General features: G+C 49.0%; 1 protein-coding gene across 1 annotated transcript in view; it reads right to left on the bottom strand.

Annotated features, from left to right (window-relative positions):
* Window positions 1-17,584, bottom strand: part of Ndst1 (N-deacetylase and N-sulfotransferase 1) — a 68,043-nt gene that overhangs the window by 6,803 nt on the left and 43,656 nt on the right. Inside the window, exons 4-12 of the mRNA XM_090331224.1 lie at window positions 15,627-15,714; window positions 13,569-13,723; window positions 12,432-12,617; window positions 10,435-10,563; window positions 9,547-9,729; window positions 8,303-8,399; window positions 6,884-7,007; window positions 4,984-5,158; window positions 679-849 (exon numbers count right to left, since the gene is read on the bottom strand). Coding sequence (XP_090187350.1) covers window positions 679-849; window positions 4,984-5,158; window positions 6,884-7,007; window positions 8,303-8,399; window positions 9,547-9,729; window positions 10,435-10,563; window positions 12,432-12,617; window positions 13,569-13,723; window positions 15,627-15,714 — 1,308 coding nt within the window. The remainder of the gene's footprint in view (window positions 1-678; window positions 850-4,983; window positions 5,159-6,883; window positions 7,008-8,302; window positions 8,400-9,546; window positions 9,730-10,434; window positions 10,564-12,431; window positions 12,618-13,568; window positions 13,724-15,626; window positions 15,715-17,584) is intronic.

Genomic DNA, 17,584 nt, shown 5'->3' on the forward strand with positions numbered 1-17,584 from the left:
TACCTGAGAGATGAAGATTGGGAAACCATATTTTGAGGTCAGCCCTGGTAAGAGGAAGTAGCGCTGTGGCTCAAGTGATAGAGTGCTAGCCATGAGCACAGACAGGCTCGGAGACAGAGCCCAGGCCCTGAGCTCACGCCCTACGACTGGCAAAAAAAAAAAAAAAAAAAAAAAAAAAAAGTTAATGATATTCCCTCTCAAGCTATGTGGGGAAGAAAGAACAAATAGGAAGAGCCAGGGCCAGGCCAGTATAAAGCAAGACCCTATTGCAATCCCCAGTACCACAAAGGTGTGAAGGGAGACTTCATGCCAAGCACTGGTGACTCATGCCTATAATCCTAACTACTAAGGAGGCTGAGATCTAAGGATCAGGGTTCCAAGTCATTACAGGAAGCAAAGTCTGTGAGATTTTATCTCTAATTGACCACAAAAAAATTAATAACTAAAAAATAAAAGCCTTGAGCACAACAGTTCAGGAACAACCCCCAAAGCCTGAGTTCAAGCCCCAGGACCAGCCCAAAATACAGAAAGTAAGAAAGAAAGAAAAGGTTTCTTTCATGTGACCTCACCCTGTCACCATACCCTTTTGCTCTTCTTCTTCACTTCCCAACCAACCTCCGGGCTTTCTGGGTCCCCAGAGACTGAGATCAGCCCTCCAAGGGTAGGGGGAATGGCTACCTGGTTGGCGTGAAAGGCGCTGAGCCAGCGTTCGATGTGGGTGGCATACCAGCCCGGGACCAAGCAGCGGTTCTGGAGGGCCCGCAGCTTGGAGGACGTGTCGGGGCCAGCTGTGATCACCTCATGGAAAGTGTACTTCAGAGCCACTGGGTCATCGTGCGCCCGCTGGTGCTGCAGGCGAGAGAGAAGGGGGCCATGTCACACGGAGACAGCAGTGCTTGTGAAGGGGCTCGATCTGGGCCTCAGTCCCCGTACTGCCTCTCATTGCTGTTACGCTTCAGGAAAGTCACTAGCCCCAACATCTCAGTCCCCATCTCTTTTAAGATAACTGTTGGTCATTCACTCTCAGAATCCTGTGGCACCCACAATGTAAGCTGTTTTCTTTTTTCACTTCAATTTAGTTCAAAAGAAAAGTCAATGCTACCATCATAAAAGGAACAGGAATCACTGTCATACACAGAAGGCAGCCAATGCTAAACACAGGAAAAGCAAAGCAATGTTCTCAAATGCCAAGCAAAGATAAATATCTGCTCTAAGTCGTGTACCCAAAGCTCATATACTCTTTGTCGAAAAGGACACCAAACCACTCAGTTCTCCTTTATGGAAATCAGATTAATCAAGAAAAGCTGCAAGTATGAATTTACTGAAACATAACGCTGAAGGCCACTGACAGCAGTAGAATTTCCAGTCCAGAGCACAGGGACCTGTCCTCCTCAGCTGTCCACACTTCCCAGGGCAGGAAGACAAGGCAAAGGACATGAGAGCCTCTGGCTCTTCCTGGCCTCTCTGGGACAGGACAGCACCCTTCTTCTCCTTCCAGCTTTGCCTGGACCCTCCTGATATAAATGAGTCTCCTTTCTCCTTCTCTTAACTCTTGATCACAGACTGGAAGAAGAGAAAGGGGTTTAGATTTAGAAGACCTGGGTTCAAAATGCCACCCAATGAAACTTGCTGGATATTGATTTTATTACGTGTAGAGATACACACTCACACTGGTCTGTCTGTCTCCCTTTCTTCTGCCTTCTAGAAAACTGCTGTGGGGCTCCAGTGAGGTACCAGAAGTAGAGCATCATTGTGAGCACACAGCAGACCAACTGGACCCGTAACAGCTTCCTTGACACTGCCATCTCCCCGCAAGAGCAGAGGGCAGGCCTCTGCTCAGTGCCTGGCACAGGTAGGGAAGGGAAGGTGCCTGCCTGCTGTGCCCTCAGTTTCCTATAAAACTAGAGGCACGTTAATGTACTATGCTATCTCTCATCTCTTTTGCTGTCCCCTGGGTTATCTCATGTTGTTACAGTATTTTACCCTGTTATCTGATATATTGTATATATGTTTATTTGGTTATTTGAAATAGGATAGGGAAATGGGGACCAAGACAAGAGAAAGGGTATCCATGTTTGTGAAGTAATGCACCTTCTATCTGGTGAATATAATGTAACCCTTCTATTAATTACAATAAAAATTTATGAAAAAACAAAACACTAAAGGCACAGGGAAGGTGGACATCAAGGTGTAAGTCAAAGCTCTTCCCGCACGCTGAGGGAGTGGCTGGAGGGAGAGAGTTCTGAGGGACTAGGAGCCCAGAGGACCTGGCCCTGTACCTGCTGGCACTGCAAGGCACACAGCGAAGCCCTGCAAGCAGCCACTGGAACACACAGGTGAAGAGGCTCAAAAGTGGCCAGGCCAATACCCGAAATACATAAGGAGCTCAAAAAAAGTAACCCTATTTGAAATATGATGTAAAAATCAATGTTAATTAAATTCTTAAATAAAAAAACGTAACCCTTCCCCAAACTAATAAAGCAATCAACAAATGGGCAAACGAGCTGAAGAGACACTTCTCAGAAGAAATAAAATGGCAAACAGACACATGAGGAAATGTTTAACATCCTTGGCTATAAAGGAAATTCAAATCAAAACAATTTTGAGGGACTGTGAATGTGGCCTAGTGGTAGAGTGCTTGCCTAGCATGCATGAAGCCCTGGATTTGATTCTGCAGTACCACATAAACAGAAATAGCCAGAAGTGACACTGTGGTTCAAATGGTAGAGAGCTAGCCTTGAGCAAAAGGGGCTCAGGGACAGTGCCTCGGCCCTGAGTTCAAGCCCCAGGACTAGGAAAAAAAAAAATAAATATCTTTTAAAATGCCGGCAGGGATGTAGGGAAAGAAGAACCCCATTGCACTGTTGGTGGGAATATAAACTAGTACAACCATTCTGGAAGGCAGTTTGGAAGTTCCTCAAAAAAATTAAACAGGGGCCAGGAGTTTGGCCTAATGATAAGAGCACTTGCCTAGCCCTGGGTTCAATTCCTGAATACCACATACAAAGAAACGGCCAGAAATGATGCTGTGGCTCAAGTGGTAGAGCTCTAACCTTGAGAAAGCCCAAAGCCTAAGGACAGCACTGAGGCCCTGAGCTCAAGCCCTGGGACTGGCAAAAAATAAAATAAAATAATTAACAACAAAAAACTAAACATAGTGAGCCAGGGGTGTAGCCTAGTGGTAGAGTGCTTGCCTCACATGCACAAAGCACTGGGTTCGATTCCTCAGTGCCATATACACAGAAAAAGCTGGAAATGGCCTTGTGGCTCAAGTGGCAGAATGCTAGCCTTGAGCAAAAAGTGCCCAAGGACAGTGCCCAAGCTGAGTTTAAGCCCCAAGACTGGCAAAACAAGCAAACAAAAAACTAAACATAGATCTTCCCTGTGGCCTGGCTATACCACTCTTGGGCATCTACCTACAACACTACAAGTCAGGATACAGTAAAGGCACTCACACATCCAGGTTCACTGCTGCACCATTCACACAGCCATTATGGAAACAGCTCAGATGTCCTATAATAGTTGAGTAGATCAAGAAATGTAGTAAACACAACGGAATTTTACTTATCCATCATAAAGAATAAGATTATATCATTTACAGGGATATGAACATATCTAGAATGAGTCACCCTAAGTGAGCTCAGAGAGACAAATGGCATGTCTTTTCTCTCATCTGTGGAAGCTAGATCTAAAATACAACTAGACATGATAACCTATACAGGACTGGAGACACTCACATACACATAGACTAACGGAGAATACAGTTAGGGGAGAAACTCTCAAAGGGTTAACTTCTCTGAACATTAAGATACCATTTAACGGGGCTGGGAGTTTGGCCTGGTGGTAGAGTGCTTGACTAGCATGCATGGGTTCAATTCCTCAGTACAACATACACAGGAAAAGCTGGAAGTGGTGCTGAGGCTCAAGTGATAGAGCTCTACCCTTGAGAAAGTCCAAGGACAGTGCTCTGGCCCTGAGTTCATGCCCAGGACTGGCAAAAAAAAAAAAAAAGGAAAAAAGATATCATTTAATAAAATGAACCCCAGAAAATAGAAACATAGGATTTGTTGTTGTTGGTGGTGGTGGTATTTGTTTTGGCTTTTAGTTTGCTAAAGGGTCTGAGCACTGTCCTTGGGCTTTCTCAAGGCTAGAGCTCTACCACTTGAGCCACAGCACCACTTCTGGCTTTTTCTGTGTATGTGGTACCAAGGAATCAAACCAAGGGACTCAAGCACTCTACCACTAGGCTACACCCTTGCCCCAAATTGTGTATTTTTAAAACAACAAACTATATGTAGAATTTAAAGTGGCCAAGCCTCGCTGGCCAGGACTGTGGACACAGCCTAGATAACTTCAGGTTAAGGCCCACATGTCCTCCAATACCAAGAACAGCCCTGGCTGATGAGCGTGGCTGGGAGCGTGGCCATGGGTACTGGGGCCACTTCTGAAACCACAACTGTGGTAGTGCTCTGGGAGCCTAGCAGGTAAAAGAGGGGTGCACCCTCAGCCTCCACACCACGTCAGGAGGCCCAGTGAAGTGTACTGAGAAGAGATGGAGTCGGCTCACAGGGACGAAAGGGAATGTTTGGCTATTACACACTCATGAAGAGACTGGACTTCGTCCCTGGAGCCTGTCCTGCACTCTAGCTGTTTGCAGCACTGTAGAATGGTAGGCCTGTGTCTTGTCCTTTCCCAAATTCCCACTCAACCCACTGGGGTCCACTGGGGAAGCCACCGCCAGCTGAGCCCAGACCCCTTTCACCATGTGAACAGGCTATGTCAAGGTCTTTCCCACTGACACAGGAACGCTCAAGAAGCTGGGAGTGTGAGGTGGCCGAGAGCACCTCAGAGGCAGGATTCGTACTCACCCATCACCACATTCCAGATGCCTCATTCAGGGCTGCACACAGCCAGTGCTTAGTAAATATTTGCTGAGTAAGGCTCAGACAGAATCCATACTGACTCTGCACCCAGCCTGCTCACCTGGTACCACGAGTAGGCCCGGTCCGCTGGGTTGATGAGGATGGTGAGGATCTTGGCTTTGGGCAGGAGGGCTGCTGCCCGTCGTGGTGCCACTTCAGAATCAAAGTAGTTGGCGCTTTTCTCAAAGTAGAAGTCAGAGGTGGTGTTGGAGGGGATGGGGAAGAACTCCATGTACCTGCAGAAACCAGAGAGCGGGCCTGAAGGCATGACCGAGGAGGAAGAACATGGTGAGGGTCGCTGAGAGTAGAAATTCCTCAGGAAGCAAGCAGGCCACACTACCCCAACCAACCAGGACCGCTCTGGCAAGGAATGGCCATTTGACAGGCTCCTGTTCAAGTCTGCTCCTTTCAGTTGAGGCTACGGAGTCAGAAGAGTGGATGACACTGGGTGTGGCATGAGTATTGGATCAGGCGTGGGAGCTACGCCATCCTATCCTAAACTCTAGATGCTCCCACAGCCGTGCTCAGCGTGGCTCTCCCTGCAACTCAAGGGGGACCGGAGGAGAGAGGAGTGAGGCCTCTGAAGAGGAAGCTCTCTTTCCAGTCTGCTGGTGTGGACTTGATGACAAAGAGGACTGGCTTCTGTCACAGTACCCACACCCCTAACCTGCTGCACATGCCCAGGGCTTTCCAGACTACTGTCCCACCCCCCCACCCCCAGCTGATGACCACCATGGAAATTTAACCAATAGCCCAGACTCTTCCAGGGTACCTATGCATGTAAGGTAGAAGTGCCAACTGAGGATTCATGGGAAACAAGCGGCATCCCAATCAAGTGTGAAGAAACTCGACTCTTGTCTTGTCAAAGGAGTCCCAAGGACCCCTCTAACAAATCACCAGGGCTTGTTTGAGTCCATTAACCTCACTTATAAAATCAAGGAATCTTTCTGTCTCATTTTTCTGAATTTTCTTTCTAAAATCTAACTTGAGAAAGCCCGGAAAACAGAAGCTTTGTTTCCTAAGCTTATACCAAAGCCATTCGGCAACAAAAGTCAATGTCTTAATCTTGCAGTACAAATATTCACGGGCCTTGTCCCAGGCACGGTAGTGTATTTCTGTGGAAGATGTCACTAAGCAGAGAGCTCACACTGTATTCCCTTTCTAGACACAAACATACTGACTTCGTACTGATACATCTGGCCAAAAGGAGTTTTAGGTAAGCAGAGAAATGGTAGACATACAGAAATATGATAGGTGAGTGTATGGATAGACAGACACATGGGCAGATATACCAGGTGACAGACCAGATGGACAGAGAGCTGACAGGCAGATGAAAGACAGAAATACCAACAGAAAAAGACAAACACCCAATAAAAGGCCCATAATCTCCACCCAGAATGTCTAATAACAGGAATAGCAAATGAAGGTGATACATAAATTGAAAAGTAAAACCATCCCATGCTGGCCCACACACACTTAAGGTGACCTCTAGGGAAAATTCTGGTGGGGAAATTGTGACTCTACTCACTTGAGAAACCATCCAATACCTCTGGAGGTCTCCCAAGAACATCTTCTCCCCACATCTGGCCCATTACAGAGGGAAAAGCCAGCTCTTGGTTACACTACTTGGACTGTCACCAGAAGGCCTTGAAGTGTGGCGCATGCTCCTCCCCTCCTCTGGGACTCATATGCTTCTGTGCAAGCAAGGGAAGGGCTGAACTCCAAGTTTAGCAGTTTCTGACCCAGGTCATGTAGAAGGCCAAAGGACTTTCCTATCAATCACCCCATCTGTGATGAAGCTCTCTCACCAGGACTGAAGTATCACTGAGCCTTGTCCCTGTTTATAAAAACTTGTGCTGTGTGTGAGCAAGCACCAGCTGTTTCCTGTGTGGCCCCACGGGCCTCTCCAGAAGGCTCCATGAAGGCCTTCCAGTCCTGCATGGAGAGAAAGGCCCCCTTACCAGTCAATGCCTTTGTGGTAGTTGTGGCCATTAAAAAACTGGATCTCCTCAAAAGTCTCTGAGCTGGGGTAGTTGCTGCTTAGGTCTGGGTGCATGCCCAGGAACAGATAGAGGGCTGTGGTACCTGTAGAAAGGGAAGCAGCTGAGACCAGGGCTGAGCCCACAATAGAATCTGAGTTCTGGGCCTCAGTATCCACAATATTCACAAGGAGGTCCTAGAAAAGTGGCTTGTTTCTTCCAGGTCTTAAATTTCCACATGTGTACAAGAAACAAATTGTACAAAATCCAAGATGAGCATGCATGTGGACAACACCCCATCTTCTGTACCCCTTGCAGACATCATTAATCTATTACAGCATCTTCCACCAGAAAACAAGGACTTGACCTTGGAATCCTCTTACCATGGCGGCCATGTGAGGTTGACTAATGTCTCCTCTGGATCTCCTGCTGCTCCTCTCTAGCTCTGGACATCTACTCAGTCTGGCACTTGGGCCCAACCCAGGGAAGAGAGCTCTGACCATCCCAAGTTGTTAATGTGAGAAATGTGGGCGTTCATTCATTCATTTGTGTTAAGAGTCTTACTATGTCACTCTAGATGGCCTCAACTCATAATTCTCCTGCCTTAGCCTCGTGAGTGCTGGAATCACAGACATGCACCACACACAGTATTTGGCCAGTGTGAAACTCTTAAGAAGCCAAGAATTCCCATTCTGATGTGAGTTCTTAGAAGTGCCCTCCCCTTACTCATTTTCTCCCCTATTCTTCCTTCTACAAAAACCACTCATAAGCTTTGGAGTCATAAAAACCAGGTTTCATGACCTGGAGCCAACCTGCTTGATCGTTTTCTAACCAAGCATATTACAACAAGTTACTTAACTTTCTGAGCCTTGTTTGCTTCTCCCCCCACACCCCCCTGCCCCTTTCTTTTTAGTATTTTGAGACTATGTAGCACAGGCTGGCCTCAGACGCTCCATCCTCTGCCTGCACCTCCTGAGTGCTGGGATTGCAGGCATGCACCACTAATACTCAGTTGGAGTTCCCTGTATGTAAGATTGGAGCAACTACTAAGCAGCAGTATCAGTGCGTCTCCCCCTGCACCTCTGGCAGACATGGCTAATGGATCATTCTTTATCTGACACTATGCACACATGCAAAGCAGCTGATCGAGCTTCCTTTCTGCCTAGGCTCAGAGACTATCAGGAGGACCAAAGGAGAGCTACTAAGGCTGTGGTTCAAGACAAATAGGAGAATGCCAGACCCACACTCTGCCCCCTTCCAATCTCCAGTGATAGGCAATTCATGTTTACTTAAAGTTGACTCCCAGTGTTGGGAAAAGAAGGGCAGGTAGTCCCCAGAGTTTTGTGGCTTGAGGCAGCAAGAGTGGGGGGCGAGGGAGCAGATCATGGTAAAGAGACTTGCCTGTTTTCTGGGGGCCGATGATGAGGAGCTTGGGGAAGCGATCACATGTCTTCTCCTTGGACCAGATGTCTTTGTGGCGTTTGTCCTCACAGGGGTCCTAAAACAACGACGGAATAGGGAGGCCCAGACATCCATGATGAAACAGATTCCCACACAGCAAGTCTGTGGCCCTCACCACAGGCACAATGCCCACAGATGCCCTCATCACACCCTTACCTCTGGACATTAGCCATGACAGGCAGGGACTTGGTGTCATGTCCCTCACAGAGCCTGGCTAAATACCCAGCTGTGCAGCTAGCACTAATAGAACCTCACTGGTCTAGCAGTGTCTGAACCAGGGGTCAGTGAGCTTTTCCTCCAGAGTTCAGTAAGCCTCTTGGGAAATATTTAGTAAACACTGGAGGTTTTGGATCCTGCCTAGTCTCCCCTCTGTCGCTATGACATGACAACGGCGCCAACAGTACTCACAAGGAGGAGCAGGGGTGGGGCTGCTGCCAAGAAAACCTTCTCTAGAGAAACTGGCCACAGAATAGATTTGATCCAGGAGCTGTGGTCTGTGGACATCTGGTCTGAACTATGAAACTGCCACCAAGTCTGGTTCCTGCTTCCCACGTTTTTTGTTTTATTTTGTTTTGGTTTTTTTGGGGGGTGGTCAGTTGTGGAGCTCGAACTCTGAGCCTGAGCATTGTCCCTAAGCTCTTCAGCTCGCGACTAGCACTCTACCACTTGAGCCACAGTACCACTTCTGCTTTTCTGGTGGTTAATTGGAGATAAAGAGTCTCATGGACTTTTTTGCCTGGGCTGGCTTTGAACTGCGATCCTCAGATCTCAGCTTCCTGAGTAGCTAGGATTACAGGCGTGAGTCACCCACACCCAGCTTGCTTCCAACTTATAACAGCCAGGAGCTGTAGACTTTCCCTAGGACAGCTCCAAGCCACCCACCCCTAAGTCTTTTCCAGTGGTATCAAGCAAAGGAACATGAAAGGCTGCAGGGGAGTGCCCAGCCAGGGCTCGCACCCTCCACACTCCAGCCACACGAGATCATCTGCAATTCTTAAAAGCTGTCTTTTCCAAAGCTGAGTATGAAGCTCAGAGAAGGGAAGTGTGTACACAGGTGTACGTGTGCACAGAACACCCACACTGGTGGGCAAACAGTCATCTGAGCTGCTACTCGAGAGGGTGTGGAATGGAAAGGAGAAGGCTCAACCCATGCTGAAGCAAGGCACAAGGCTACCCTAACCCACCTGCCAGAGGGGGTCTTTCTCCTCAGAAAAGATCTGGAAGTACTTCTGAGCCAGCTGCACCGGGGGCAGGGTCTGCAGCCGCAGGTTGGTCCAGGAGTTCAGGAAGCGCACGAGGTGCTTAAAGGTGTACAGACCCAGGCGGTCATTCCCGTAGTTGGACAGGTGTGTCATGAAGATGCTGATCTGTTCCAGGAGCAGGGAGGGAAGCAGCGGCCAGTTAGCACCTACCTGCACCACCCTCACCACTGATCCCACTGGCTCTGCCTCGGACTGCCCAAAGACCAGGGCAAGGCACACTGGGGCCATCAGAAACCTCAGTGGGATAATATGTGTGGCAGATGAGGAGAACAGAGGATACTTGGAGCCACAGCTCCACTTCTGGTTTTTGAGTGGTTAACTGGAGATAAGAGTCTCATGAGGATTTTTTCCCCTGGGCTGGCTTTGAACCATGATCAGCCTTCTGAGCAGTCATCCATGCCCCGCTGATTACTTCCATTTCACAAACCAGGAGACCCAGGAAGCTCAAATGAAGATATGTGTTTGTGTTTGTGTATGTGTATGTATGTATATGTGTGTCTACATAAGTCTTGGTGCACACAAATGTGCATGTACAAGAACACATGTGCACCCGAAAAAGAATATGCACAGAAATGTAATAGTTCTGTAAAAAAGTCCATGAGTATGAAATGCAGAAAAGTAAAGTTCTGAGGTCTTCCCCCAGCGCAAGCAGCAGAGAAAGGGCAGGGCTGGGATGGGAGAGGAGATTTCCCAACTGCCAGGCTCTCCCTCTGACCTCCTGCTCTTCCTTCCTCATCCCAGGAAATCCCTGCACCTGCTAAGAGGCACCAAGCAGCCCCCACCCACAGCAGCAGGCTACACAGGACTCACAGGATTGAGGAGCACAGTAAGAAAGAGCTCGCCCCCATTGATGATCTTGTCCAGTTCGCTGGAGCCACCAGGGTACTCGTTGTAGAAGATGGTGTGTGTAAAGAGGCCACAGGTCTGCCGAGGGAGGACCTGGGGAAAGGCAGGAGAGGAGCTGTGATATCACAGGCATGGGTGGTGGTAGGCGGGCTCTTTCCCAGGTCAGAGCTACATCTCCTCAGAAACATGGTCTCCAATGGCCATACAGCCTTCCCCCTGGGGACCCTTGTTCCCAAACACTGCAACCTGTGACACTGCCCCAGGTGAACACGGGCCCTTGTCATTTCACTGATGTCCCCGGCACAGACAGAGCAGGCTCTAGAGTGGCAGAAAAACTTTCTGAAACCTAGACCACTTGCAGCAAAGATTCAGTAACATGGCTCTACCAGTGATTTTCTGCAGGTAATGTCAGCACATTGCCTGGTCATGCTCATAGCATGCATGAGCAGTCTCCCTTCTGGAAGGCAGGCTATAAGAGAGCTGGAATGGGCCTGTTTTGTCACCAATTAGTGCTCAGCATCAATGTCTCTATATTGAGAAAGTACATAGATGGGTGGATAGATAAATGGTTGGATGGATGGGTTTGTGGACAGATGGACAGATGGATTGATGGACACAGACAGCTGCCCGTTTCCTATCATGATAACACATCCATCTAATGACTCAGGCCAGAAACCTTAAGAGCCACTCTTGACTTCTGTCTTCTTCCTATATCTTACATACACCTGGACAGACCTAGTAGCTCCACCTTCTAACAAGTCCGATTATACAATTACATTCCCATCCTGCACTAGGATCTCTCTCTCTTCTGGGGGGCCGCAATGGCCTCCTAACTTGTTTGCTTGCTTCTACTGTTGTACCCTACTCTCTAAATTCCACTGAACGGGCACGGGAAGGATGAAGGAATGTTTTTTGTTTTTTTTTAATGTAAGTCAACCTGGGTCCCATTCGAAGCCCTCCCACGTCTGCCCAGTAGCTGAAGCCCATCAATGGCTACCATTCCATAGCCCTGTGCCTTCTGGCTTGTCAATGGGCTGACAACTATCATCTGCCTCTCCCTTCCTCCCCTCCAGGCACACTGGTCTACTAGTTGGTCCTCAAACACACCCAGCACAAGCCTGCCTCAGGGCCTATGCACTTGCTGTGTTCTGTCTTCAATGTTCTTCCACAGGTAACAGCATGGCTTTTCCCAGGAAGACTTTCCCTAACACTTACTGACCGCCCCTCCCCTACCTCCCTTCCCAGCCTCAGGTCCCTCTCCTCAGGGACCTATCATCATCTGTCATATACTTTACATCTCCATCAGCACATTATCTATTGCCATTAGAATTCCAGCCAGGTCTACAAGGCCAGAAACTTGTCTGCTTTTTGTACTTTTATGTCCCCAATCCCTGGAAAAGGAATTACACATTGCTAAAGCTCAAGAGTTTGTTTTGTTTTGCTGCTGCTATTGTTTTGGTGGGGAGGGTTGGTCGTGGGACTTGAACTCTGGGCCTGGGTGCTGCTCCTGAGCTCTTCAGCTCAAGGCTACCGCACTATCCCTTGAGTCACAGCACCACTTCCAGTTTTCTAGTGGTTAATTGGAGATAAGAGTCTCATGAACTTTAGTGCCTGGGCTGGCTTTGAACTGTGATCCTCAGATCTCAGCCTCCTGAGTAGTTAGGATTACAAGTGTGAGCCACTGCATCTGGTCTCAAAAGTTTTTAAGTGAGCAAATGGGTCTAACGGGCCATCCCATATCCTCATAGAAATCCCCTTCAGAAGACTGTCCACTCCTAGATTCTGTCCCAAGTGGGCAGACTACCACTGACAGATCCATCTGATGGATCCTCAGATGGCCAAAGGGGCAGCATAATCTGGCCTGTGGTACCTGTGCCAGCTCAGCACAGCCCTGCTTCCCAGGACAGCACCACACGAGCCTGCCTCCCACCATTCCCGCCACCCGCTGCCAGGCCACTTGCCATGATGCCATTGTGGATGAAGCCTCGGCGGTAACGGGCTGGCTTCAGGTGGGGGTACTCCTCTGTGCTGGTCACGCGGATGTTCCACACCTGCTTCCATGCCTCATACAGCTGCACATGCACAGGGTACACGCCCGAGTGATGGGGTGCCACTGCGTACCCCATGTCTGTGGGAATGCCATGCTCCTACGGGGAGGACAGCAGAGCAGGATGAAGGTGGGTCTTTCCCCTTTAGGCCCTATCCTCCCTTTGTTCATGTGAAAGAAAAACCCGAGGCAAGTATAGCAGGACAGATGGTCTCTGCTCTTACGATACCCATGGGAGATCAAGGCCCAGGAAGAAAAGGGATGTGGCTAGGATGTCAGACTGAGTGAGGGCCAGAGCTGCATCTCCCCCTCCCAATCCTTCCAATTTGTAAGAATCACACACCCTGTAGAGCAGGTCGGGAGGGGAGGGGGGAACCTTCTGCTCCTCTTGCCCCTAACTGTCCAGGAAGCAAGCCCAAGTGGGTCTACTGAGTACCTATCCCTTTCACTAGGTACCTCTTCTAACTTTCCAGAGTCACTCAAGGTGGTGAGAGCTTAATACCATGAGAGACACGGGACTGGATTTAAGAACTCATGTGCCCTGTGAGTCTCAGTTTCTTGATTATAAAGTTTGTCTATTCTCTTGAGGCTTTCGTGTGCGTGCATGCATACCTGTGTGCTAGTAGTGGGCCTTGAACTTAGGGCCTAGGTGCTGTCCCTTATGGGTTTTTTGTTTTTGTTTTTGTTTTTTTTGCTCAAGGCTAATGCTCTACTACTTGTGCCACACCTCCACTATGACTTTTTGGTGGTTAACCACAGAAAACAGTCTCATGGACTTTCCTGCTCTGTCTGGCTTTGAACACGGATCCTTCGGTCTCAACCTCTTGGCTAGCTAGGTTTACGGGCCTGAGCAAGTGAGCAAGTAGCTTCTCAAGGCTTTCTGACTGCTATAAAGGCAGCTTGCCCCAGGTCCTGGAATGGGGATGGGGTAACAATCCATCCAATAGAACTGTAAAAGTCGCAAGAGGCCAGCAGTAGAGGCCCCAGCCCAGTCCCAACTTTGGCCCCCTTCCCACTCCTCCGGCTCTGCCCTGTAGGGAATCTTACTCACGACAGCGAACTTCTTGTTCAGGGCCATCTGCTCAGCCAGCACAGACTGGTTGTGGAAAAGGTGGGGCTGCATGTGGCTCCACATGTGGGGGAACCACCAGAACTCCTTCACATAGGACAGCAGCAGATCATCCCCAGCATCCTCAGCATCAGTGCCTGCAGCACAGCCCGGGGAGCATTCAGTCCCTTCAAAGGAGCCCCAGGGGAATACACAGCCCACCCAGGAGCAGGGTGGACGAGTACAGAACACACAGCCCTACAGCACAGTCTACACTGCTTCCTGCTTCACCAGTGTCCTCCTTGGCTGAGACCTTTTCTTCTCGGGGCCTTTGGAGTCTGGAAGTCAACAATCCCAAGCCCAAGCATTCCCTCTAGTTCTCTCGTGTCTGTTCTGACCCTACTGCAATGATCCAAAAGGGGTCCCTCACAGAATGCTAAACTCTATCTCATGTGTATTATTGCAACCACTTACAGCAGGCTAATGGGTAAGAATATAAGAATGCAGGGGCCAGGAGTGTGGTCTAATGGTAGAGAGCTTGCCTAACATGCACAAAGCCCTAGGTTTGATTCCTTCATATCACAGAATTCTACAGAATACCACTGATTCCTTGGTATACACAAAAAACTGAAAGTGGTACTGTGGCTCACGTAGTAGAGCGATAGCCTTGAGAAAGCTCAAGGACAGTGCCCAGGTCCTGAGTTCAAGCCTCAGGACTGGTAAAAAAAAAAAAAAAAAAAAAGCTGGCACGGTGGCTCATGCCTGTAATCCTAGCTAGTCAGGAGGGTATCTGAGGATCAAGGTTCAAAGCCAGCCCAGGCACAAAAGGACCTGAGGCTCTTATCTCCAATTAACCTCTAGAAAATGGGAAGTGGGACTTGGCTCAAGGGTAGGGCGGTAGCCTTAAGCTGAAGAGCTCAGGGACAGGGCCCAGGCTGAATTCAAGCCCCATGACCCACCAAAAAGAAAGAAAGAAAGAAAGGGGGGGAGGGGGAGAAGGAAGGAGGGAGGGAAGGAAGGAAGGAAAGAAGGAAGGAAGGAAGGAAGGAAGGAAGGAAGGAAGGAAGGCAGGCAGGCAGGCAGATGAGCTGGGTGCTGGTAGCTCATGCCTATAATCCTAGCTACTCAGGAGGCTGACATTTGAGAATCTCGGTTCAAAATCAGCCCAGCAGGAAACTCCATGAGATTTAGCTCTCATTAACTACCAGAAAACTAAAAGTGAAGCAGTGGCTCAAACCACCAGAAAACTGGAAATAGAGCTGTGGCTCAAAGTGGTAGAGTGCTAGCTTTGAGGGGAAAAAAAAAAGTTCAGCACCTAGGCCCTGAGTTCAAGCCCCACAGTTGACCAAAAAGAAAAGAAAGAAATGCAGGTGACCAGGCATGTTCCTGCTTGGCCTGAGCTATGTCACACGTTCTGTACGTATTCTCCCGGCACCATTTAATTGCTGATCGAGGTGGTTCCATCTAGATGCCAGAGAGGCTATTCTCTCTCAGTGAGCAGAGAACAGGGAGGGGGAAGCCAGCGCAGTTGGCTAATCCATGGTTATTCACCTGCCCAGCCCCACAAGGCAACATGGGAGGAGTTTGAAAGAGCCTGGAGAAAAAGGCAGGCGTGAGCCAGCCCCTCTACCTCCAAATGAAATCAGGACCCTGGTCCTGCCAGTGGCTGGGTGACTACAACTACAGGGCACTTCTACTTTCTATGCCACATACTTCTGTAATGTTCTTAGAACTTAGCTGGTTTTTTGCATACACACAAATAATACAAGTCATTTTAAATGGTGGGAAGATAAGAGAAGACACCCCGCCGAGGACAGCACAGCCTGAACAGCCAGGAAGGGTACACGGGAACCACTGGAGCTGTTGTCACCATCCCCACATGCCCTCTGCATGGGCCTGGGCCTGCTCTTGTGACCTACTAGCATTGGGGGCCTGGCCCAAGAGGGTCAGATTTGTTCCTGTGTGGCCAGCAAGCCAACCTGGGCCCTGTGGCAAGGCTTCAAGGGGTAGCTATAGAGAAGGCTCTGGAAGGTACTGGTCAAGCTGGAGAAGGCCTCTTACCTGTGTGGAAGAATTTCCCTGAGTAGCCCAGGTTGAAGGTGAAGTTTGGGATATGTGTACGTAGTTCATTCTGTGTATCAAACAGGGCCTAGGAAACAGAGGAGAAGGGAAGGGGTGGAAGGATGTCAGGAACTCCCACACCTTCCCTGAGGCCTGCTCCAGCAGGACCAGCCACAAAGCTGAAAGATTATGAAGAATATTCAACAGGCAATTCAGTCATGGGACTCACAGGTGCAGTGGGAGTCTTTAAATTTCCCCGATTCCATCACTAGACATCATATGTGTCCATAAGTACATGCAATTGATGTTAAAATAAAAAACAACCCCAAGTTTAAAGACTTTTTTAAAAAGGTAACAGAGCATTCAGCCATGTACAAGTCCTGTCTACACAGAGGGCTCACGTCTGTGTTGGTTAGCACAGGTGCACCCCACAAAGCCAGACTGTGCTACAATCTTCAGCACTACAAGACCAGGACTCCCTCCTGGCTCTGCTGAATCGGTTCAAGACTGTGCCTTGATTTCTTCAACTGTGAAAAAGGACAATATCTCTTGAGAGAATAAAATGAGGAAAACTGGTGGTCACTGCCACCATCTGTGGTCAGAGCCTCTGTGTCTTTGTGAAAGGTTTTCTGCACCCAGCACAACACGAGGCTGGCGTTAGGATCCTGAGCATTCCAAGGGTGGACTGCATGTCTGGGCTGTAATGGCCCACGCACACAGCAGGCACAGCAGGGAAGTGAAGGGATGTTACCCTGTGGAACACGCATGCAGCTGAACTGTAGGCTGCTAGGAATCCGGCAGGAAGCTGCTTTCAAACCAACTCCAGATTGTATGCTGTCACCACGAGCATCTGACCAAGGCCAAGCATGCCTGTTCCAGCTGAGTGGCGTTGGGCACATTATTTCACCTCTCTGAGCCTCAGTGTGCCCCTTTGTAATATGACCAGGCTGCCTTGAGAACCAAATGAGGTAACACACAGAGGGCTGAGTAGAGCCTGGCACTTACCATACCCTGAAGACGTAGCTTCTATGGGTTCTCTGTAAGTTGTGCCACAAGCCAGAACTGTACACACTAATGAGGAGACATTCACAGCTCTAAGGAAGAACACAGTTGTCCACTGTGTTTGCCCCTTCTGGCTCATAAGCATGTTGAAGGGCAAGGAGATCCTGCTGCAGAAGTGTTTTGATATCTGCACTCTGCTAAGCGCCCGCCCAGAAGAGGGCGCTTCGATTTGTACGCTACTGCAGACCTGGCTTCTGCATGCTATCATACCTCTCATGTCAGAAATAGGGAAAAGCAGAGAAGAACTTTGGGAGTCTGGGGAAGGAGGGCCAGGAGTTCAAAGCCAGCCTGAACTACATGGTGAACGCCTGTCTCAAAATAATTAAGCAGAAGAAAGGGGGGAAAAAATAAAGTCAAGCTGAGTCTGGTGGCTCATGCCTGTAATCCTAGCTACTCAGGAGGCTGAGATTTGAGGATTGCAGTTCAAAGCCGGTCTGGGCACTAAAGATGGTGAGACTTATCTCCAATTAACCACTAGAAAACCGGAAGTGACACTGTGGCTCAGGGGGTAGGGCAGAAGCCTTGAGCTGAAGAGCTCAGGCACAGGGCCTAGGCCCAGAGTTCAAGTTCTGTGACCTGACAGCAGCAGCAGGAGCAGAGAAGATGATGACAACAACAACAACATGGGCAATAATAATGCAGCAAGTGCAGCAGCTACACTTCCTAGACCACAATGTCACAGGGAACTACCTGCCCTGGGCCTGGGTTCAAGCAGGAGAGAACCAGATTAGGACACTGAACGAGCATCCTACAGAAGAAGTGGGGCAGTCTACTTTATCAGAAGTCAGAAGTGGCATCGAGAGAAGATGTTCAGATGGCAGGCTCAACTGTAATAAACTTGTCAATTTTCCTTCAGCAAGAGAGTCCTTGAGGAAATAAAATGTCAGGAAGAAACA

This window comes from Megascapheus bottae, chromosome 4, assembly GCF_031878675.1.
Source record: "Megascapheus bottae isolate mThoBot1 chromosome 4, mThoBot2.hap1, whole genome shotgun sequence".
NCBI classification, from domain to species: Eukaryota; Metazoa; Chordata; class Mammalia; order Rodentia; family Geomyidae; genus Megascapheus; species Megascapheus bottae.